The sequence below is a fragment of the Ochotona princeps genome, chromosome 24 (genome assembly GCF_030435755.1).
Source record: "Ochotona princeps isolate mOchPri1 chromosome 24, mOchPri1.hap1, whole genome shotgun sequence".
In the NCBI taxonomy this organism is placed as follows: Eukaryota; Metazoa; Chordata; class Mammalia; order Lagomorpha; family Ochotonidae; genus Ochotona; species Ochotona princeps.
The window spans coordinates 35,268,392-35,292,855 of NC_080855.1; the positions used below are offsets into that span (position 1 = coordinate 35,268,392).

Sequence of the window (24,464 nt, forward strand, 5' to 3'; positions counted from 1 at the left end):
TTCCCAGCAGGCATGCATCGCTCTGGTCTCTATATGGCAGGCAGCATTGTGGTTGGCCTGGGAAAGAGGAACTGCTGAGTGCATTTTGACAAGGAAGGAATGACTTCTGGGTCTTCCACCCTCCAGACCACTGAACTTGCAGGTAGGTGAGGGAACCAATATAGAGTGGTTTAGGAGTGGGGAAAACAGTAGGGCACTTCTGCATAAGGCCAAGGCACTGACACACATGGGGAATTCAGGCTGGGTTAAATGGCTTTGTCCACCACCTGCTGGCACTCCCAAAAGCTGTGGCTGGGGAATATGACTGGCTAGGCTAGGTCACAGTGCCCATCTGCTTGTAGTACAGGAGTTACTATGCATCTGGCTCAACTACAGAACACAGCAGAATGCAAGGAAATCAGATCTGGGGCTAGATTCTATAGGGAACATATGGGCTCACCTCTGTGGGACTACAGCACCTGCAGCTTGGGGGCAGTGAAGGGCCAAGCCAGGCTGAAGCACATAACTCACCTGAAAGGAATCTAAATGACTCTCGTGGGAGCTGGGACTGGGAGATGCTACAAAAAGCCATTCTGCATCACTTACCAGTACATGTAAGGGTGAGCACTAAGAGCAGATGATGGCAAGTAGGGCACACATAAGATCTGGAGCTGGGAGCTGGCCTGGGAGTGGAACTTAGGGAATGTTCCTTTTCAACTGCAGATCCCACTTGGGAGCACAAGTGTCAGGGTTGAGGGCAGGCCAGGTCAGGTAAGTCTGCAGCATTTGTCAGCATTTGTGTCTGCCTATGTCTGGGGAGAGGTCAGGCTGGGCTAGGCCACAGATCCTGCTGCAACACACAGGAGCCAGTACAGAGTATGGGTCATCCAGCTGGGCTGGCTACAACACCTGCCAGTGGGATCTGAGACTATGGGGGGGCCATGCCTGGCTGAATTGAAGCACCCACAATCTTAGCTAACACAGAAGATCCAGGCCTAGTAGGGTAACTCTCAGGACTTCTCATCTGGATTGTAACTCTCAGTGGTAAACATGGCAACCAGGTCTGTGGGTGGACCATGCTGGGCAAAGCCCCATTATCCATCAACATGCACTGACTGGGTTTGGGCAGGCTGAACTGGGCTGCACTGCAACAGTCACTGATCCTCAGGAGAGACAGAATGGGTATGGGACAGGCAGAGCTAGGCTACAGCGCCTGCTTCGTCACATGAAAGCTTGGTTTGGGAGTGGACCAGGCTGCATTATGCTGTAGTACCCATTACTATGAACCAGAATGGATTCAGGTCAGTTGGGTTAAGACAAAGTGCCCACTAGTGAGAGCCAGGACTGAGTCTAACCATGCCAGTCTGGGTAGCAACACCTGCCAACATATGAAAGAACTATTGCTAGGAGCAGGCCTGGCAGGGTAACATGGGAAACACCCCTGCTAGGCACAGATCCTGCTGGTGAGCACAAGATCTGGTGCTAGAAACAGGCTAGACCAGAATGGGCTGAAGCACAGATTGGCATACATGTGAGCCTGGACAGTGGGTGGCAAGACAGGGTGCAAACCAAGCTGGGTTAGACTGCAATACCTGCCAGCTCGCGTGAAGGCTGAGTATGGGCTAGGTTGCTACACTGTCAGTGGGATCTTGGGTTGGGGATCGGCAGGCTGAGCCAGGTTGTAGCACTTGCTGGTGAATGCTGAAATTTGGGGCAGGCCATTTCAGACTGGACTACAGCACCTGATGGCACACAAAAATCCAGGGTCTGGGAGCAAGTCTAGTGGGGGAAATTCAGGGCCTCCCTTGCTTACCTGCTGCCTCAGCTGGAGAGTGTGAGAACTGGGACTGTGGGTGATCCCATCTGGAATTGGGCTGGGCAGAGTTGGACTGCTACACAAGTTAACATGTGCCTGTACTGTTTATGAGTTGTGTTAGGCTGAACTGCAAAACCTTCTGGATGGCATATGATTCGGTGCTGTGAACATCCCTGGCTTAGGAACTATGGCCACTCACCTGCTAGGCTATATCTATTGCTGGCGAGCACAAGAACCAGGCTGAAAGTGGGCCAGGCTGGACAAGACAGTGGTGACACTTGGCGCATGTCAGGGCTGGGTCTTTAAGTGAGGCAGGCTGAGCTAAGCCACTGCATCCACAGGTGTTCATGACAACCAGATATGTTGTGGACTGAGCAGAGCTAGGCTGCAGCAGAAGATGGCAAAAACCAGGGCTGGGAGCTGTCCTTGTTGGGGTCTTTGGGGGAACTGATCAAGCAGTTGCATGCACTGCTGTATGTGTTGGTTGCAATAAGCGACATAGCACACCTGACCTTCACTGAAAGTCAAGAATCAAGACTGAGTTACTCGGGTTTGGCGGTGTGGCTTAGTGGCTAAGGTCCTCGCCTTGTTCCCATATGGCCACTGGTTCTAATCCCGGCAACTCCATTTCCTCTCTGTCTCTCCTCCTCTCAGTATATCTGACTTTGTAATAAAAATAAAATAAATCTTAAAAAAAATTTTAAAAAAAAAGAATGAGTTACTCCAAGTGAGGTTTCTTAGAGGACTCCAAAGAAACTACTAGATTCAGAAGCAGGCCTCAAGGAAAATCACAGGATATGTGGTGCAACTTTGGGGAACATGTGTTGGGACTGGGCTGCTTCAGTTGTTGATGCCTGTATGGTTGACAGCATGTCCAGATGCATGCCTGGATCATGACAGTAAGTTGCTCTATGCCAGTAGTGGATATCAAATGACTCATCTGAGCATGGCAAACAGAACGGGTTGGACAATTCTGGCCAAGCATTGCAACATCTTCCTAGGTTTGTGGATGCAATAGGTGGACCTTGTCAACCATCAGACCTTGGACAGAATTTCCACTGGAGTAAAGAAAGCAACAATTTCTCAAAAGTATCAAAACTACAGAAATAACTTCCTTGAGACATTCTTCCCAAATGTGGTTCTCTAAGGCATCATCAAAAGACTGATCCCCATTCCTAACATCTCAGGTAGTCTGACATCAAGGAATAAAACCTGCTGCTCACTCCACTGCAGACTCAGGACAAAACAAATAAACAAACAAACAACACTGAAGCATATGTCACACACACATTCCTCCATACCTCAGTCTCTCACCCTAAGCAGAACTCTAATAAATGGACATGGATCCCTCTCAATGATGAACACTATTAAAAGGAAAATTAAAAAATGAAAAAGAAAATATAAATTTGATTTGGTGGTGTTCTGGTTTCTTGAGGCTTACTTGGAGAGGAATATCAGAGGGAAAATAAATGTGTATACTAAATGCCAATTTCACAGGAACCATGAGAAACAGGGAAAGAAAGCTGTGGGGTTACTGGCATGTATGCCCTTCTCTGAAAATTACCATTCACCTCGTGCAAGGCTGAGGATTCAATTCATAGGAGAGAGCTGAGAGGAGGGGAGTTCTGGGGTGGAAGCACTGAGGAGCAGAAAAACAGATTCTGAGCCTCCACTGAAGTCTGAGGCACTAGATTGCTCGGTGTCTAGGATGCCTGTGCAGCAGAAGGGAGAAACAAAAAAGCCAACCAAACACACAGGGAATGATTTTCCACACTCCTCCAGCACTGATGCAGACTCAGAACGCAAAGCTACTGCAAATCAGTGCAAGTAAACCTCTTCTTTCCTCAGAATCTCTGGAGTGTAGGCCCTGGCTAAGGATCTCATTGCACTTGGCAGCCATGTTTTTATAACCTATCTCAATTGAATTCTAACTAGACAGCATGGGTCAAACTGAGAGTCAATCAGCATCTTTTCTCAGAAACAGATGTCATTAAGCATTCCTACAAACAGAGATGGGGAACTGGATACATTAGCTGTCTCACAGAAATCAGTAATTACCTTTCTATTGCTCTCACTCAGCTTTTGGACAACTTCCTCTCTTATCATCAAAATAGACAAATGCAATGCAAGCCTCATTACCGTTCCAGATGCAAGACTACAGGAGAAATCAGATGGACAGCTACTCACAGATACAGGAGCACCAGGCTTGTAGCCACCAGAACCCAGGTTTCTAAGGAAAAGTCTGACATCAGGTCTGTTGCCACTCACTACTGCAGCTCTCTCCTCTGAGTGTTCTCTGCAGCTGTGTGTGCTGCTCTTTGCTGGGCTGTGCGTGCACAGCTACCCTGCCCTGTAAGCTGTGATCCAGTCAAGGTGACTGGAATATTTATGTACTGAGAAATTAGGTGTGGCTGGAACTGCAAGAGTAGATGATTTACTTTTGCCCTGCTTGCCATCTGGGCTCGCTCCAATTTGGCAGTTGGCAAAGAATCTTAGACACCCCTTGGTTATCTCTTAGGCTCATATTCTGTGTGGAATCAATTTTAATAAAATAATAAATGCTATTGATTTGCTAGTTACATCAGAAAAACAAGTGAAACTATGATAGCAAATCTCCTCAAACTACCACTGTCTCTACAGCTTCCCACATTTAAATAATCTGAAACTCACACAAATAACCTACACCAAGAAGCTTCCTCTGACTAGAATGACCCTCTGCCAATAGATAGGAGTAGACCCTCTGCTACTCCTCCCTCAAATCCCAAAGCAAACAGAAACCCTACTGGTAGCATCTTTCTTCACCAAACTCCTCTAACACACCAAGCACTCTCTCCTCCAGGTATCATCAGTCCCATACACTCATTTGTGTCACTGTCCTTATTGCCCTCCGGCATCACCATCAGCTCCACCTGTGCTTTCATTACCACATCACAAGCATCTCAAAGCCATGCCCTGGTTCTCAGTCTCTGTTATACCTCTAGTGTCTAGCACAGCGGGTGTCATCAGGTTGGTTGAGTCAGGTAATATTGCTAGACCCTTTATAAACGTTCTAAGTGACTCTGTGGAGAACATTGCATGTTCCTGGATTATTACCACAGCAAGAGGAGCTATCAGGGCCTCAGTCCCCATGACTGGACATGGTGGGTGATCCACTAGGATTCTGTTGCCACAGAGTTCTTGAAGTGTGGACCAGATGGAACCTTTGCTGCCTTTGGGCTACATTAATTCAGGCTGTGTTCTGTGCACTCAGAGCCCAGCAATAGATTAGTTAGATTTCATTCACTTTGATTCTCTATCTACAGGAAGATCATGTACCCCAAGAATGGGTGTGAAGTAAAAACACAAGAGAACAGGCCAAATATCCACATGGATTTCTACCACCTTGGCCATCAAGGTTGTGGTAGATGTCACCTTAGGTAGCATAGACTACACCCAGAGTTTTAAAAAGACAACTCTGTATTTCTTCTTTGGGACTAAAGGGATAGAAAAACATACCATCCAACTTTCTAGTCAGTAGGAGGCATATTTAATGGATGGTTTCCATACCTTAATCTGGTATGGAAACCAGCCCACAAAGGCTGGGAGAAGGCATAGGATGTCCCTTCTGTCCTCCTTGCACTGCTCTGAAGCTATTGAGCAGAAGTCAAGTAGGACTTTATTATTAGTGCACATGTTCTAGCTCCTCCTGCAATGTCTCTCTAATAATAGACAACTCTTGCGCCTCTCCACAGCACTGCATGGCTTACAAAATATCTCACACCTTTCTTAACCAATCCTCATGGCAGCCCTAGGAGATAAGCAGTAGTGATAATGTGCTGGTTCCCACCTTTGCGGGAAGCCATGCAATTGTATCAGATGACATGGGTGTGAAATGAGCATTGCTTTTCAGTTAGCAAGGCTATGAGGGGTTCTTAGCTGCGTGGCAAGACCCGGAAGAATGTGTCTGGTCACCTCATTGCTGCCTCACCCCATTGTATGGATACTCAATCACCTCTCTGATATTTCATTGAATTCTCCTGAGGCTGGTGTTGTTGTTTTTCTGCAAATTTGAAATGATTCTTGCAACTGCTATAACACCTGAAACTGATCAATCAGATTATGATAAAAGTGTCTTTAACAACTTAAGTCAATGATACTCAGCTAAAAGCATACAATAATGTAATTGAGCCACAATGTTCCCCAACATCCTGTTGCGTGCCAATCTTTGGCCTGGAGCTTGCCATAATATAAGGATTGTTTTCCTCAAGAAATGTCTTGATGATATCTTGGAACAGATGGCAATAATTGAGGTACAAAGAGTTTGTTTATTTGCAGGTTTCAACTGTTACAACACATGAAATGACACATTTTGGCTTCTCACCACGGAAAGCACAAAGCATATGGTGCATCTTATAAAGGGAGACAAATGTGAAACTTCAAAGAACAATGGTTTAAAAGTTGAAACTTATATTTGTACTTATATATAGGGGAAGAAAACAGTTTAAAAAGATAAAAAGATGTTTCTTGTAAAAGCCTTCTATTCACAGCAAGGCTTAGTTGCCCTGATCCTTTCCACTGCTGTTTAGCAACAACAACAAAAAAAGCAAAACAAAAACAAAAAACAATTGAACCAGTACTAGGTCAGGTGATTAAAAATTTAATAAAGAATTTGTGATATACATCTTTATAAATTCCTTTCATTTATAAGCTTTCTTTTTAATTTAGTATTTTTGATATTTTAAGTAATATTAGTTTAGGTTTAGTGAAAATTGATTTTGGATATAAGCAAACCACCTGTCACTAAATAACCGCATGTGCTGCGAACCGTGGACTCTCTGACTTCAGCTGGATGGCTGCAGGTTTAAATGAGTAATAGCTTACTGAAAATATTTTCCCTGAAGTAAAACAATAATGATGGTTTTTAGGATTATTTTTGTAATCATTCTTTTATAATGAGGTAAAAATGAAACAATGGAATGTTGTGCAAAAGTTCATGATGATTTGTGTGTAAGTCATGGAGGGAAGTTTCTTGAGTTGTCCAATATGAGCATCATGTCGTAGCGGTCCATGTCGCCACCTCTTCTTGTCTTTTAGCTAATCCATTCATCCATTGCAAGCTCTGAAGTCAGCTGGAGATGGTCTCCGGCAAACTTTGTCATTGTGGAATCAAACAAATAGAAGAGAGACTTTCCCAAGCAGTTAAAACAAGAAGCCATAGAGACACATGCATGCCGTCGGCCAAAGAGGTAGCAAGCTAACACCCAGGCTGCTCTGTGTGGCGCCAGAGGCTTGTACACTGGGCATTCTGGCCTGTGGCCTGTGGCAATGGTGGCAGTAGGCAGCTGTGGGAGCTAAGAGCTCTGTGTGAGAGGTCCCAGACACATCTGAGGATGCCGCTTTACCACCTTCAGCCTCTCCCCGCTGGGCTCCATGCTGGGTGCTGAGGCAGGGAAAGGAACTCGCCTTGGGCACCATGAGAGCAGCCTTAGCTTTTTCAACACTGTCCTCCCCCTCTGCAAGTCATAGGCCTCCCTCAATGTTAGTAGGCGAATCTGCAGGGGAGCAGTGGAGGCTGCTGCCCTCCAGCCTTGCTCCTACCTAGGGTTTGTACCCACTGTTGCGTTGGAACTCCACTTTTTCTCTATTTCTCTATTTCTCTATTTCTTTCTTTCTTCCTTTCTTTCTTTCTTGCTTGCTTTTTCTTCATGGTTAGCTGGTGGGAGCAGGTATCAGTAATGGAAGACTTCTGGCACAAGACAACATCAGCTCCTCTGGCTCCATCATATCTACAAGAGGACACTTCTGGATTCTGCTGAGGAAATTCAAATTGGTGTCCTGGGGGAGTAGAATATTGGGAAGACATTCTTGATCACCATATTCATGCATGACATTTTAGACATCATATATCAGGCAATAACTGGCATTGTTTTTTCTTTCTCTTTTTTAAATCAGAGACAATGTTTTTGGAGGATAGAAAAGCCAGGCTAATGTGTGGAATACTGTGGGTCAGGCACATGTTCATAGCCTCATTCCCAGTGACATCCTTGATTCTTTTGCAGGTATAGTAGTTCACAATATTACAAATGTTAATGGCTTCCAGCAAACTCCAAAATGGGTTGATAATATCAGAACAGAAAGAGGAAATGATGATATCATCATGCTAGCACAAATTAAAACAGATCTTGTTGACAAGAAGCAAATGTCTACTGAGGAGAGAAAGAGAAAAGCCAATGAGCTAAATGCCATGTTTATTGAAACTAGTGAGAAAGCAAAATAAATGTAAAGAAGCTCTTCTGACTTGTGGCAACAGCTTTGCCTGGAATAGAAAACACACAGGACAGAATGAGGAAAGATATGATTGACATAAACCTGGAAAAGCCTCAGGACCAGCCAGTCAGCAAATGCTGTTCCTGCTAATGCCGGCCACACCTTCATTTTACCCTGCTCCCAAAGCCCACCAATTTGTCCCGCTTCCTCTCATTGGCTGCAATGTGAATATTGATTTGACCCTCTCTGCTTCAGTAATAACATATGACAGCTCCTCATTGCTATCTGTCTCAAGGAGATGATATCTTAGCATCACAGTTACTAAAGTCAGTGTCTTTATTATTTGTATTTTACAAAAAGACAAAAGGTTCAGCATAGTCCAGTGAAAAATTAGATGCCTTTTCTTAATTTTTTCCTTTTTTAATATGATCATGTACTACAAAGCCATGGAAATTTCAGCAGTAGTATCAGTATCGTTTGTTTAAGAAGCAATATGCTCACAGCAGCACTTGGCCTACCTCCTTGAGCTCTTCATGCTTTCCTCACCTTTACTTAGTCATCCCAGCCTTGCCTTATGAAGGCCATCCTCTGGTCAACCTCCAGATAGGGCATGCACTGTGTAATGTCCCTCCTTTGCTTCAGTCCCTGCAATAGCTGACATCACCCACAGTTATATTTTGAATGCATTCAGCATTGCAAGACCACACTTGATCTGTCCAATGACTTACTAGTGTTGTTTCAGTCCACCTAGCCATGTGCAGACCATATTTGAAGCAAATGGCATCTTTTGCTTCCTTTCAAGTTACCCAGAAGTTATAAGCAGATGTTTCCTTGCATGTGTTGGGTTTCGCCCGGCCATAGTGACCCAGTGCATGTACAACACAGTGGATTCCTATCTACATCTAAGGAGTCGACCATGGCATCCTCTCCCTAGGAAATCTTATCAAATACCTCAGTATATAGATGGAGAGAGGGCCCCACTTGCAAACAATCACAGTTCCAACAGAAAATTCAGTGACTGTCAATCCATGTAACTGAAAGATTAGAGTGTATGACAAAGTAATCCCCTACCCACAGAGCCTGCATCCCTTTGGGGTACCTGTTTGAGTTCAGCTATTCCACATCCAATCCATCTCCTTGCTAATGCACCTGGGAAGGCAGCAGAAGATGGTTCAAGTTTACAGGCCCTTGCAACCATGTAGGTAAACTATTTGAAGCTTGTGGCTATGGAGCTTCATCTGCCTCAATCCCAGCTGTTGCAGCCATTTGGAGAGGGAAGCAGACAACGGAAGGTCTCTATTTCACCTTCTAATTCTACCTTTTAACTAAAAAATTAAAAATACCCAAGCCTGAGTGCACAGAAATATGAGAAAGAAAAGATTACACAGGGAAACGACTCTTAGAAATACACAGGCAATAAGGAAGCAGTCAAAATACAGGCCAGGCTCTGAATCTTGGGTTTTTATACGAAAAACACAGCACTGGGACTGTCAGAAACAGACCCGAATTCTGCAGGACTCTCCACGATGCCCCTGCGCTTAGTAGGCACAATGTGACATGTCTCATACTTGTAAGCATTTGCATCAGAGATTAGAAAATCTATACAGGTGAAATTCACACACCATAAATCAAACATTTTAGGGGCTAGCATTGTGGTGTAAGAGATTAAGTCACTATTTATAATACTGGCTTCCCACAGAAACACCTGTTCAACTTCTGTTGCTACATTTCTGAACAAGCACCCCAGTAAAACACCTGAAAAATACGACCCATGTGCTTAGGTCCATGATACACAGATGGGAAACCTGGATGGAATTTCAGGTTCCTGGATTTGGCCAAAGTCCTGGATGCTGAGGTCATTTGGGAAGGGAAAATGGTATATAAACTTTCTCTCTCTCCCTCTCTCCCTCTCTCTTTCTCACTCCCCTAACTCCATACTTCAAATTAAAAAAAAAAAAGCTCACAATTTTGAATTAACCATAAAAGTAACAACCACTGGAACTTATAAACCTCACATTTTTGGACAACCAAACTCTCCAAGAGAAAATCCTGTTCCACTAAATGCTTTCCTCGCGTTCCTTCTCTCACCTCCTGGAAAGAAATACTGTGTGCTCTGTTCTGATAAGTCGGCCCATTCTGGACAGTTCACATGAAGATCAGAGAACATGTGGACTAAGATGGCGTAATATGTCAACAGTCATGCGTATGAATCATAATAATGGTTACATGGTGTTACAGATTATGTATATATCATTTATTTTCCTACTCATTAATTTATGAATATTTCAGGTGTCCTAACTTTTGACTGTTTCAGAATTGATTGAGGTGAGCCTGAGCATGTATTTTACAGTTTGACTTTTCCATTCTCTTCAGAATATCACCAAATATAGCATTCCTGGATTACATGGTAACTCTAGGCCTAATCATTTGAGAAAATAAAAACTATTTCCACATCAGTTGCTCTTCTTTACATTGTCACGGGCAAAAATGGACACCATTCAGATCAGATCAGCTCTGGATGCTGCAGTCACTAGGGAACAAACCAGTGCATGCAATTCTGTGTCTGAGAATCAAGATGATAGAATAGGATAAGAAAAGATTTAAACAGATGGAGAAATATTAGAAAGAAGCAGGGACGGCACATTTCAGGAAATAAGAGAAGACAGACTGATGGTAGAGAGGTACCTGGAGACTGAATGACAGCAGAAAGCAACAGAGACAATGATGTGCTCATATAGTGATCAGATACCCTAGCAGCAGCCAGTGAAAGGCAATCTGAACTTCATGGGCAGCCAGAGCTTCACCAGCAACAAAGTTCCACCCAATCTTATTCTGGAGAGATCCCTGATCTAATAGCCATCAGATGCAGAACTCCACCTGTGGCACAACAGGCAACATTTTGTACACGATGGGAAAAGCTATGAGAGTTGCAAAGACAACATTAAGCTGTGCATACATTTAGCTGGGAGGGAATACATTGATCTCTGTGCATTGCACTGATTCCACATCAAAAATAACACCGACTTTAACATCTTATGTTCAAACAAGACCAGCACCAACAACAGCCTAGTTCTTTATGACACCTTGTGACTCCCTATTCCTGGGACATACCCCAAGTGGAAGTGGGAGAAAGGTTGTATAGACAATGGTGCAGCATGAACAGGGGATCATAGAAGGTAGAGTGGTGAGCCTGGAGTGAGGGCTACAGAGACCATGGTGGAAATCTAACATGAACCCAGATGTGAAACTCACTGGAGGGAGTGGTGCAAGTGACAGGAAACAAAGAAACATAAATCAATTGCAATAAGTGAAACTGAACTTTAGAACAATGAGTGAAACAGCTTAGAATCCTGCCCGAAAAGGAGAAAAATCTGCTAACCAAAATTAAAATGACCAAAAAAAAAATATGAAACAAAGGCACAACAAATGTTATTGAAGACTCCCCTACAAAGTGGACAAAGCATTTGCCAAACTCAGAGGTAACTGAGAGGTACATTGAGAAAAATGGGGAAAACAGAATTCAGAAAACTCATTACAAAGTTTATCAAGAAGGAAAAGAATATAAAGGAGTTCAAACAATTAAAGGAGTATATCACACATGAAATAGAAACACTGAAACTAAATCAGGCAGAATTATTGAAGATGAAAGATGCAATAGAGCAAATTAAAGATTCACTGGAAATTCTCAATAATAAAATGAAGGATTCAGAACAAGAAATCTTATATTTGGAACTATCTTTTTCACAATTGGGAAACAATCAAAAACCTGGAATTAAAGCTGGATCACACTAAAAATTATTCAGTTAAAACACACTACTAAAAGGCCAAATCGTCCAGCCGGTCTGTTTGATTTGCATAGGAGAAGGGAAAGAGCAGCAGATCTCAGGTGGGCAGTGCAGAAACAGAATATATTTCACAGCCCAGTCAGCCTTCTAGAGCAGAATTAGGCACCATTTTGTTTAAGGAGGCAAGGGCCATGCACAGTACTGCTCATGCATTGAGCTGTGTGTGAACTCATTTCTGATGCAGTGAACTGCAACAACATGACATCCTATAGGTTTCATCCAAGATAGGTTGAAGTATACCACAGACATGATAGCCAGCAGATCAAAAACACTACTAATGGCAGAACAGGTGCCATTTCTTGCAGGGTGACAAAGAACGTAAGAATGCAGGGGACAGCAATGAATTGTGCATGCACTGAACTTGGCAAGAAATCACTGAGTCCAGTGCATTGCACTGGTCCCACAAAATAATACCATCTATGGCATTATACAGGTCAAAATAGGTCCGTGTGGCACTCAGACCAAATGGCCAACAGGTTCTAGCAAGATCAGCATCACCAACAACCTCTTTATATAGGACACCATTTGTCTTCATAATCCCGGGACTTGCTCCACCTGGGAGTGGAAGGCAGGTTGTTCAGACAAATTTTGCAGCCTCAGCACTGTATCCCAGGAGGGAAGGAGACTGGTGAGCCAGGAGCTAGGGCTACAGAGACCATGGTGGAAATCTAACAAAAGAGTCCAGACCAGGAACTTGCTGGAGGTAGTGGCACAAGTGACTGCAAACAAAGAACCCAAGCACAATAAGTAAAATTGAACTGTAGACTTGTGGATGGAAGAGCTTAGAACCCTGCCCCAAGGAGAAGAATCTGCAAAGCAGAAGTACAATGACCAAAAGAAAACAAGAGACAGAGGCACAATGAATGTTACTGAAGACTTCCTTGCCAAGGAGCAAAAGTTTCTGCCAACTTCAGAGTTAACTGAGGAATACATCAAGAAAACGGGGTATACATAATTCAAAACACTTGTTATAAAACTTCCTATCAACAACAAGAAGCACGTAAACCAGGCATTCAAGTAATTTAAGGGATATTTCACACTGGAAATGAATAAAATGAAAGTTGATTTATTAGAAAGGAAGAATAGTGTGGAGCAAATTTAAAGTACAGTGGAGGGCCCTGCAGCGTGGCCTAGCGGCTGAAGTCCTTGTCTTGAACGCCCCGGGATCCCATATGGGCGCCGGTTCTAATCCTGGCAGCTCCACTTCCCATCCAGCTCCCTGCTTGTGGCCTGGGAAAGCAGTCGAGGATGGCCCAATGCATTGGGACCCTGAACCCGCGTGGGAGACCCAGAAGAGGTTCCTGGTTCCCGGCATCAGATCGGCGCTCACCAGCCCATTGCAGCTCACTTGGGGAATGAATCATCGGACGGAAGATCTTCCTCTCTATCTCTCCTCCTCTCTTTATATCTGACTTTGTAATAAAAATAAATCTTAAAAAAGAAAAAAGTACAGTGGAGAGTCACCAATATAGAATGAAGAAGGCAGAAGAAAGAATGTCAAAATTAGAAGATATTTCCTTTCACGAGGGGGAAATAAACAACAACAACAACAACAATAACAAAACCGGAAGCAGAGCTGGATCAGGCAAAAAAAAAAAAAAAAAAAAAAAAAAAAACTGTTCAAGAATTGAAAGACACTACTAAAAGACCAAATACAAAAGTAAGGGATTCACATAAGGTGCAGAAACAGAAGCTGAGTTTACAAATATATTTAATGATATAATAAGGGAAAATTTCCCAAGTCTAGAGGAAGGATTGGGAAACAATATCCAGAAGGGGTACAGAACTCCAACATGGTTGACCAAAAGCGATATTCATCAAGACACATGATAATCAAGCTCTCTTCAATTGAACATAAGGAAAAGAACCTTAAATGTGCACGTAAAAAAATCAACTCACATATAAAGGATTGACAAGTAAACTCACAGACCTCTCACAGGTAGCTCAACAGGCAAGAAGAGAATGGAGCAACATAGTCCAGATTCTACAAACAAAAAAATTGTCAGCCCAGGATAACGTATCCAGCAAAGCTTTCTTTTGTGTTTGAAAATGAAATACAATTATTTTTTAATTAATTTTTGATCATCTTACTTAGTTGATTAGGGTACAAAGGGTCAAGGGCTACAGGGTGAAAGTGGGTAATACCATTGTTTCCACACTAATATTATCATTTTTCCCTGTATCTGGGGTTAGGGGAGAAATAAATGGAAAAGCCCCACCCAACCTCCCATCCATCCCAGATCCCCAACAGGCAGTGCACTCCGAGGGTCCTGCTCAAGCAGGTTTGATAGTTCATCGGTTCTAGATTGCTGCCAATCTCGTCATTTCAATCACGATGAAACCTACTCAGAGATCACTGGCTGACAGTCTCTCCATGGTTGGGGTTCTAAGATCAGCAGTTCAGTTGGAGGGATCTCCAAAGAAACTTCATCTGAGATGATCCCTGGCCTGATCTGATTCTTGCGCAAGTTTGCTAGTACAGAGTCCGACACCATTCGTCACACCAATCAGCTTATGCACATGCTGGTTGTTGTGATTGCTGGGTCCGTTCTGTTTCCAGCCCTGTCTCCCTCGTGAACCAACAGGTGTTGTAGTCCATCCTGATCCTGCTCACTTTATATTCAGTCCTCACGCAAATCAGTTGGAGCTACAGCCCAGTTGGGGTGACTCCCCATAACTGCCACCAGTTCTGCCCCCTACCCTGGTTCCCATGCTTGCCAGTATGTACTGCAGGCTTGTCCAGTCTGTCCAACATCCCATTTAGCTATCTCACATATCAATGGGCATTGAAGCCTCGTTCAACACAACAAACCTACTATCCAGCCCATACATCTACTACCAGGTGCATTTCTGTCTAGCCACCCTGGCCCCTGTCCTGGTTTTTGTGCTGTCCAGTGAGCATGGTAAACCAAGAGGGAGGTGCCCACTATTTCCCTTCTAGGCCACTCCCACACCCAGATTGTGCACTCTCCAGGTGGTTCTGGCATTTGACTTAACAGAATTAGCTCCCAGTGCCAGCCTCAGCCAGCTAATGCTGTGGCTAAGCCCAACCAACACTTATCCACTATAATTAATGTTATAGCCCTGCCTAATGTGACCAGTCTGCTGATCCATCATCGTGTCAGGTAATAGAATATCCTGCTAGACAAGCCCCAACCCTTAGCTTTTGCATGAACTCGTGCTCAGTGGTCAGCATTATTCAGTGATTACAAGTTCTTCAAAGGAAGAGTAACTGTCATTGGGAATCTTTAGGATTGACTCAGATCCCAGAAGCACAGTGGGATCAAACTGGAGCTAACTAAGCAGTGATTCAAAGAACCAAAATACCAGAGCTCCCCAGCCGGATGGCCAGCAGACAGAGCCTGGTGCCAAATGGTGCACTGGCCGCCTGGATACAGCTCACCACGTGCTCATGGTGGCTGGAGTCGGCATCTGAGCAAGACACCCCATCCTGAGGCCCATCAGCAGCTGGGAAGCTGCTGGAAGTTTAAACCCCCAGGCCCAAGGTCGAGCCCCTCCCCAATCCCATTCACCACTTAATGAGGGCAGTGGGTGGGCCCCGGACCTACCCAGTCACAGAGAATTACCCCCTCAGTGTACTCACCTCAAAGGAAGCAGCCCCTGAACACAAGCAGGCCCAGGAACAGCTCACCATGTGCACATGGTGGCTGGAGTCGGGATTTGAGTAAGATGCCCCATCCTGAGGCCCACTAGCAGCCAGGAAGCTGCTGGAAGTTTAAACCCCTGAATGTGCTTCTGAATGGCAACTTCCAGAAGAAGCAGCATGGGTCTTCCAGTGTCAAAATTCTTCCACTTGGGTCATTAACTTCACATTTCATTGGTGTTACTAGCAGATCTCCTGGAAACCCTTTTTGTCACTCCTTGGCCAATGCACTTTGAGCCCACTGTGATGAAATCAAACCTGTTCAGCAACCACCATAAGCAAGGATGTAAATCCTCACTCAATGAGCCAAGTACTCCATGTCCAAAAAGAAGTTCAGCGCCCAAACCATTTTCAGCTACCATTGAACACAACTACTCTGGCAGAACATATGGCTGCATGTGCATGTGACACTTAGGGAATTCAGTGTGCTTCTGAATGGCAACTTTCAGAAGGAGCAGCACAATCTTCCAGTGTGAAAAATCTTGCCTTTGACTCATTAACTTATCATTTCATCAGTGTCACTAGCAGATATCTGGGAAAGACTGTTTGGTCATTTCTCGGCCAATGCACCTTGAGCCCAGGATGATGAAATCAAGCATGCTGAGCAGCCACACTAAGCAAGGATGTACATCCTGACTCAACAAGCTAACAACTCACATCCAGAGAGAAGTACAGCGCCCAAGCCATTTTCTGCAACCACTGAAAACATCTGTTCTGGCAGCACATATGCCTGAATGTGCATGTGACACATAATAAACTGAGTTCGCTTCTTAATGACAAATTCCCGAAGGAGCAGCACAGGTATTTGCCGCTGTCCCACAGTGATGAACTTGGTGCACGGAGCAGATAAAAAAACGCATGAACCCAGACTGATGGTCAAAGCTGAAGTTTATTAGTGGCATCAGAGTTTATACACTGAGGGTCATATAGGATAAGGGTGGAGGTATTGAGCTTAGCAACAAAACACATGAACTGTTTCTGTACTCTTGTTTGGAACTCCTTTTGTCTTGTATATTCCACCAAGTGTTCTCATACACATGCTGTCCACTCAACTGTTCTTATACAAATGATATCCAATCAGGTATGCAAACGGTAGCCATTTGGTTGTCCTCCTGCAAATGTTACCCAATCAACTGTAATCCTGTGCTCCCTGACCTTCTAGGGCCACATTGTTCTGCTACATAACGCAGCTAGGATGTTGCCTTAGCTCCCCAACTGGGCCTATTACCAGCCTTAGATCATGTGAAGGCCAGTGGTTGCTCTGACTCAGCTTGGCAGAGCCACCCACTTGTCCTGGCCCCTTAGATGCTGTGGCTTAGCATCCCTGTCTCATGCAGACCAGTAGGTGCAAGGACCTACTTGGCAAGACCTGTGCTCCAACCTGATTTCTGTTGTTTCTTGTGAGTTAAGGTTTGTTCGGCCCTGCCCATTCTGCCCCCTTCCAGTGGCAGCCTTGCCCACCCCATACCCTGTTTTAGGAGGCACATTCAGGTGCTGCTGCCTTGACCTGCCCTGACTCTTGTGGTTTCCCTTACCTGTGAGTGATGGCAGGTGACATGTTAACACCTAGCTTAGTCCATCGCAACCCCGGCTTTAGAGCTAACCAGGGAAACTTGTATTTCCACAGGTTTAGGCCCACACAATCCCACAGAGTCTACCTCAGACCAAGTTCTCTCACATGCTGGATAGTGTCTTGACCCTGCCAAATGTGACCACTTCACCACGAAGCCAGGTAATAGTACCCAACACTGCTAAGGAGGCCCCCATTCTCAGCTTTGGTGTGGGCTGGTGAGTAGTGAACAGGGATGTTCTATGCTACCAGCCCATCTCTGGATTCTTAAATGGGCTGGAGAATCTGTCTAACCCAAATTATCTTCTGAATACTTCCCTCCAAACCACTGGGTCTCAGTTGCCTCGCATCCTTGAAATTTTCATGAACCTATCACTGCGAATCACCCAAAATTCATTACTCACCTGCACTAAAACAGGCCTTAGTAATGGCTGACCCCAGGAAGCAACTAGATATCTTAAAAACCCAAAGTTCACCACTGGGTGGCCAGCAGGCAAAGGGACACCCCCCACAGGCGCCACATTGCAGGGAGCTGCACTTGCCCCCAACCCCAAGGCCCGAACCCCTCCCAAACTCGCCCAGCCAAAAGATCATAGTGGGAGGGCAGAGCTAGGAATTTTAACCCAGTTCCCAAGTTCCCTCATGCGGGCTTACCCTGAGGGAAGAGCTCTCTTGGGTCCTGGGGGAGGCCGAGGACTCGTTCACTGCCTTTCAGCAGTGTCTTTGGCGTGAGTCCCCAGCTTTGGGTCCGACCCGGCAGGGGCATCCCCCACCATGAAATACAAATCTTCCACAGTAAAGAAAACTTACAAGACTATGCCTCTTTCAAACCTCACCTATAAGTGATTAAGGTTTTCTCTTCACAGAGAAAAGGAATAGCACCCAGCAAAACCAAATACAAATGTGAAGAACATCTCAGTAAAATATCAACAGAATACTAAATCAGTGAACAATCCATTGCTAGTATGACAGAATCAAATTATCACCTATGTGTATTAACCCTGAATGTAAATGACTTAAACTCATTAATCAATGTCATAGATTAGTAGAGTAAATTTAAAAACAAATCAATCTATTTGTTGCTTACAAGAGACACATTTCACCAACAAAGATCAGCAGAAACTTTATCTCATGGATTTAGATTTTTTTGTTAATTTTGTCTCATCAGAAGACTTTTTTCTGATTGAATTATTCAATACTCATATGTCATACAGTGGAATAATTTTCTTCAAGGAGGTTCTTGATTTTCGTTTTTGTTTCTTCAATGACACATTAGTCATTTAGTAACATGTTATTTAGCTTCATGGTGTTGTTAATTTCTTTTTTTTTCTGTTATTGATTTTGTTTTGTGACTTTTCATTTAACGGGATGTATAGAAACTATGCAATGGAGACTATCATATCCAGTGACTGGGATACAATGCAGTATGCTTCTCTACTTCCAAAGTTGAACTCTCACTGAAATTGTTTACTATATCTTGACAATAGGATGTTGGACTCTCTGCCATTGTCTTGCCTGCAATGATGTACATATGATTGTGCATGAAGAACTCTGCTCTAGTAATGATATACATTAACTCAGTGAGAGGGAGGGAGTTGGGTAGGGGATAAGGAAAATCCCAGAGCCTATGGAACTGTATCATACAATGATAATAATTAAAAAAAAGAAGTAAAAAAAAAAAGAAAGATGTATCTAGACACATTTAAAAAAAGATGTGGATAGAAATGCTGCTAAGATCTTTGTACACACCTTTGACAAGAACCAGGGCCAATATTTGTCAGGCTCCTGCACAAGAAGCTGTGGGAGTAGCACTGGGGTGGTGCTGGCTTCAAGGTGGTGTGTTCAATGCTGTGAGCATGGACAACTGCCTGCACAACCTGAAGCTCATGCCTTGGGGCTGGCTGCCCCAAGCCAAGGAGACATCCAGCAAGTAGAGGCAGCACAGCTTGTTTTGGCTCCTGATTCAAAAGTTTGCTACAGATCCTATAGAAGAGCAGTTCCCCATCCTGAGCATAACTTTGCACTACAATGCCAACAGGAATGTGGTGGAGGAAGAGGAGAACTCGTTCAACTACTAGGAGCGGCACTATCTGATCTTCACGGTGATTGAGAAACAGCTCCAGGAGTTTAAATTTCTATGGGTGCTACCAATGACCCGCTACTATGAGTCCCATTGCAAGCAGAAGGACTGGCCCTCCCACAGGAAGGGCTGTCAGGAGCAAAATTGCAGCTGCCTGCAGGAGCTGGAACCCGAGCGATCACTGGGCTGTGGGGCTACTCTTTGGTGTGCCATGAGACTGGAGCCTGGACTGAAGGCACAGATGAAGCATGTGCCAGTCCAGATGCAGGGTTTGGGTACCCCCTGATGCCCTCATTATTTATATGTTAATATGTTTGCAAATACATGTGCAGTTTTTTTGGGGGGGCACGCAGAGGGAAGAGCAGAAGTGACAAATAGAATACTTTACTGAGATCCTCAGATGGCACAGGGCCAGGCATAATTAATTAATTAATTAATTAATTCCCTTTATTCCTTCCTGTTTCTGAGGGAAGCGGGAGATGAAGGGAGAAGTCACACCCAGCCTCCCAGCCATCACAGGGTCTCTGATTGGGGGTAGGCTCTGAGGACACTACTCAGGTGGTTTTGATAATCCAATAGTCTGACTTGCTTTCAGTCTCACCACTCCAAACATGATGAAATCACTCCTGAACTCACTGGCTGACAAAATTCACCTCAAAGTCTCTGTTTGCACCACTATGCACTGCCAATACATGGCTGGGGTAGTTGATCAATGCACTCCATTCTCCATCCTCTGCTATGGTACCGGATATCTTTTGCAGGCTCCAATGTACCACCATACCCTCTATTTGCAATTGGCTATGCTGTCCACTATTTAGTATAATCCACTGAGTTTGCCTGGCACTGACTCAAGCACTCCACAGTCAGACCATGGAACTTGTGATTCTCTCCATGGTTGGGGTTCTGAATCTAACAGTCAAATAAATGTCTGAGGTGATCCCAAACCTGATTCTTACGTATGGTACAGTTTGTCACCCCAATCACCTTATGAAGAAACACTGATGGTTGCAATTGTTGGGTCGGTTCTGTCTCCAACAATGTTTTCTACGCAAACCAATGGGTACTGCAGCTAAACTTGGTCCACCACACACATGGACACATAAACCAGTGAGAGCTGCAGCCTAGTTGGGGCAAACAGCAATGACGCACACCAGATCCACTACCCTGCTCTGGTTCACATGCTTATCAATGTGTGCAGCAGACTGGTGCATTCTTTCTCACATCTCATTCAACTCTCATACATGTCAATGGGCACTAAATGCTAGTTCAAACCAACCAGCCCCACTATCCAGACCACACACATGATGGCAGGTGCAACTCTCTGTCTAGCCATGCCTGCCTCTAGTCCTGATTCTCAGCCTCACCAATCAGACTGGCAACCCAGAAGAGAGGTACCCATTGTTCCCTTTTGGGCTCACTCCTACCCTTGGATATTGCAATCTCCTGGTGGTTCTACAGTTTAACTAGACAGAATTTGCTCTTTGGGTCAGTGTCTGCAATAAAGCACAGACAACCCACACCCACTCTGGTTTATGCATGTACCATTAAAAACACTCAGCCTAGCTTGACTTTCCCTCAATCCAGTTCATAGGAGGCAAAATGGTATTGTTGCTGTCCCCAGACTGGTCTGTCTCCAATCTAGCATTCATGCATACCAGTGGGAGTAGTATCCAGCTGAGGAGCTCCAGGCATGTCCTCCCTTACTGTGTTCATTCGCTCCCTACCCCTCAAGTGTCACATGTGCGGATTGAGAGCTTTAGCCCATTTCAGCATGACCCACTGCACCTCAGCATTTTCCAGTGAGTGCTGTAGCCCTGTCTGGCTCAGTGCCACCCCCAGTTCCAGCTCATGCTGGTGGGGCATACAGCCTAGCTTAGCCAAGGGAGCCCCCCGTCTAGGCCCTAATGTGAACTGCCTGGTATTGTGGTCTGACCTGACTTGTTTCACACCCCATTCTGGTTCTTGGACTTGCCAGTGGGTGATATGAACTGGTCCAGAATGGTTCACCCTGTAACTGAGCTAAATGAATGTCCGTGGTTACCATTCCCTGGCCTGATATGGCCCGCTCCTTCCTTTGGTTCTTGCACTCACCTGCAGGGACTGTGTCCTGATGGAAAAATTTCCCAAATTTCTCCATCAGATTATGTCTCAATGCTAGATCACATGCACATCAGAGGGTTCATGGCCCAGCCCAGCTTAGTCCACCTTCTATTGTAGCAGCAACAGAGACCTTTCTTGACTGGCACTTACTCTTTCCTATTCTTACTGTTGGATACTACAGCCCATCCTAACCTTGTCCATATCCAGATACAGCACACTTGTGGCTTTGGAGGGACAGAGACTTAGCCAACCCCACCCTACACCTATTCTGGTTCTCACAAACTCCAGGGAGTGTTGGATTCTAGACCAGTCTGTCACACCCCAGACCCAATTGACAGAAATGCCAAGGGAGACTGCAGCCATATCCAAATCAGACAGCTGCCACCACTCCTGACATCATGCTCACCAGTGGGAGCCACAACCCTGCCAGGGTTTCCTCTGAGTTCCCCAACCAGGATTATTCTCAGATGTCCAGTCACAGATGTCACACGAGCCAGTGGTTGCTCTGCTCTTGCTTGGCATAGGCCCCATCTGTCTTGGCCTTTGCCTTTGGATGTTGCAGTCTGACCTGTACTCTCACTGGTGAGTGCTACAACCTGTGCCTACTCAGCCTGCTCCCATCCCTGGCTCTTGTGAACTGGAAGAAGGTGTGGTAGCCTAGCCCAGTATGATCAGCACTCCAACTTGGTTTCTGCACTTGCCAATTGGCTAATTTCTGCATGGCTCTGCCAGATCTGTCCCCTTCCAAAACAAGCCCATGCATTTATCAACAGATAGATCTACCTTACCCAGCCTTCCCAACACCCAGGCCTGGATCATGTGCTTGCCAGCAGGAGCTATGTACCATTGGGGGAGTTGCCCAGGTACACCCAATTGGCTCACTTTCAAACCCAGATCTCTCGCTTTCCAGCATGTTCCAGTCCCCCACCTTGCACAGTCCACCCCATCCTTCCTAGCCTTTGTATGAGCTGGTGGATGAAACAATCTGGCCTGACCTACTCTTTCTCATTTTAGTGTGCTTATGTGAGTGCTTCAGCCTGTACCTGCTGAGCCTGTTCTCAAGTCCAGTATCTGTAAATGTTGACAGATTCCATGGTCTCACCTAGCTCAGCCCCTCACCACCCCAACTGTTAAACTAACCTGAGGGCCTTGTATCTCCACAGGGATAGGCTCACATACAACCTACAGTATCTATCTTCAGACCTGGTTCTCTTGCGTGATGGCTGGTGTCATGGAGCAGCATAATGAGACTTGTCCACTGTTCTGACACTCACTGATACGTACTGGGATTTAGCCCTGCCAGATAGGCCCCAAGCCCTAGCTTTCATGTGGGCAGTGTGTGGTAGTAAGCAAAGACCTATTGTTAAAGTGGAACTCAGAACTCTCATGTGGGATGGAGCATCAGTCTGAACCAAAAAGGTCTTCTTGACCATGAACTTCAAACCACCAGGTCTCAGTCCTCTCGCTTACCTGCATTGACAGTGCTTTTGCCATTTGTAGTCTTTCTGGAGTCATTCCTGGCCTACATTTACTGTGTTCTGCCCCCCCCCCAAAACACACACACATTGGAATTTCCCACTCCTGTGGAGAACGTGGGATCCAGGTCTGGCCTGAAATTTTTCTTTTCATCAACCTTTCTTAACTGATGAATCATACCTGGTCAGATAGTACCTCTTTGAACTCTATCCTTGGCAAATATTTGCAAAGAGGGATTTCAACTGAACTTGAACTATGGTTATGCAACGGGGTGGAGGAACCCACCATGGGGGGAAGGTAGGGGGAAGAATCCCAGATTCTGTGTAAAACAACACAATGTAATTAATGAATAAATTTAATAATAATTAAAAAAAAGATAGTACCTCTCCGAGATTCCGGAAAAGATGGCCGACCACAGAGAGCTGGTGTAGGTTGGAGTAGGGAAAGAGGGGAACTGATCCAGCAGAGAAATAGGCTAGGAAACAGAAAATTGTAGGGAGAAGAGCGAGAAGGTCACTGGAGCTCACTAAAGCAAGAAGATCTACACGGTGTGAAGGAACAGCCACAAAAAGTGGGAAAGAAAATACAGCACGTTGCGGGGAACTTGGTGAGTCACGATCCCAGGCAGGGGGAAGGCGGCAGAGACTCAACCGTCCCAAGGACAGAGGCAGCTAGAAGGATAGGCGCCCACACAAACAGGGGCACCAGTCCTCTGGAGGGCAGGAGCCCTGAGAGGAGGCTACTGGACTGATCATTGGGGGCATCATCCCCTGCAGAAGTGGAGGACAAGCAGGGGAGATTTCCCAGAGGCTTGCCTCTCAGCTGCTCAGCGGCTTTGGGAGAGTGCAGAGGGAACAAGAGCAGCGCTGTGGGACAGGGGCTCAGAGATTCCCGTATCAGCACTGAGCTGTGGACTGGCTGCTGGGGAGTCCAGTGGATCCCGTTGCTGGGCTCGGACTGAGCTCCAGAGGCTGGGCAACGCCCGACAGGGATCTCACGTCCTGGGCGGAGGAGCAGACTAGTGGGGGCACGTCTGCGTGCCCCTCACAGTCCTATGCCTCTCGGTGATCCGCTTTCACCCTTGAGAGAGTGCAGCTGAGGAAGTGGCTTCTCTGGGGCGGAGTCCCATCCTGGGCACAGCTGGAAAGGCCTGACCTGAGCAGGCTCCACAGAATTGGCCTGACAGGTTCTCCCAGCAGGAGCCCGCTCTGAAAGACCTGCCTGCAGTGTCAGTGGAGCAGCACCTCTGAGTGGGAATCCCGGAGAGCGCATTTCGGCACTGGGGCCAGGGGAGATTTCTAGCCCAGCCAGACTGGAGTTGGGGATTTCAGGCTTCGATCAGCAGGGGCCTCTGCTGTGCTAACCTCAACCCCTGAAGGAGAGTCTCTGATCAGCACTGAGGCAGAAACCCCCGCTGTGCTAGCCCCGTGACCCAGAGCCGAGGCGCGGCTCGGCAGAGTGAATCCGTAGGGCACCGCCTTTGAGAGGGAGCCACAAGGGAAGGGGCCTGGCACTAGGGCTGGCCCACAAAGCCTCCTAACCCAGCTCGGGGCAGTGATCTACACACCCTGAAAGTAGCTGGTGACTCAGGCAGTACACACTCCTAGGATCAGCCAGAGAACCCAAACCAGAGCCAGCTCAGCAGAATTGACGCTAAAATACCAAAACAACAAGAAGCAAAAACACAA

The 24,464-nt window shown here is 45.6% G+C and overlaps 1 protein-coding gene and 2 pseudogenes across 1 annotated transcript in view; 2 read left to right on the forward strand and 1 right to left on the reverse strand.

Moving 5' to 3' along the window:
* Positions 1-4,689, reverse strand: part of LOC131483170 (cytochrome P450 3A6-like) — a 112,563-nt gene extending 107,874 nt beyond the window's left edge. The window contains exons 1-2 of the mRNA XM_058680496.1: positions 4,653-4,689; positions 3,983-4,049 (exon numbers count right to left, since the gene is read on the reverse strand). Of these exons, the coding sequence (XP_058536479.1) occupies positions 3,983-4,049; positions 4,653-4,689 (104 nt within the window). The remainder of the gene's footprint in view (positions 1-3,982; positions 4,050-4,652) is intronic.
* Positions 4,690-7,002: 2,313 nt separating this feature from the next.
* On the forward strand, positions 7,003-8,191 carry LOC131483171 (ras-related protein Rab-6A-like; annotated as a pseudogene).
* Positions 8,192-10,218: 2,027 nt separating this feature from the next.
* On the forward strand, positions 10,219-19,486 carry LOC131483172 (zinc finger MYND domain-containing protein 19-like; annotated as a pseudogene).
* The last annotated feature ends 4,978 nt before the right edge of the window (positions 19,487-24,464 follow it).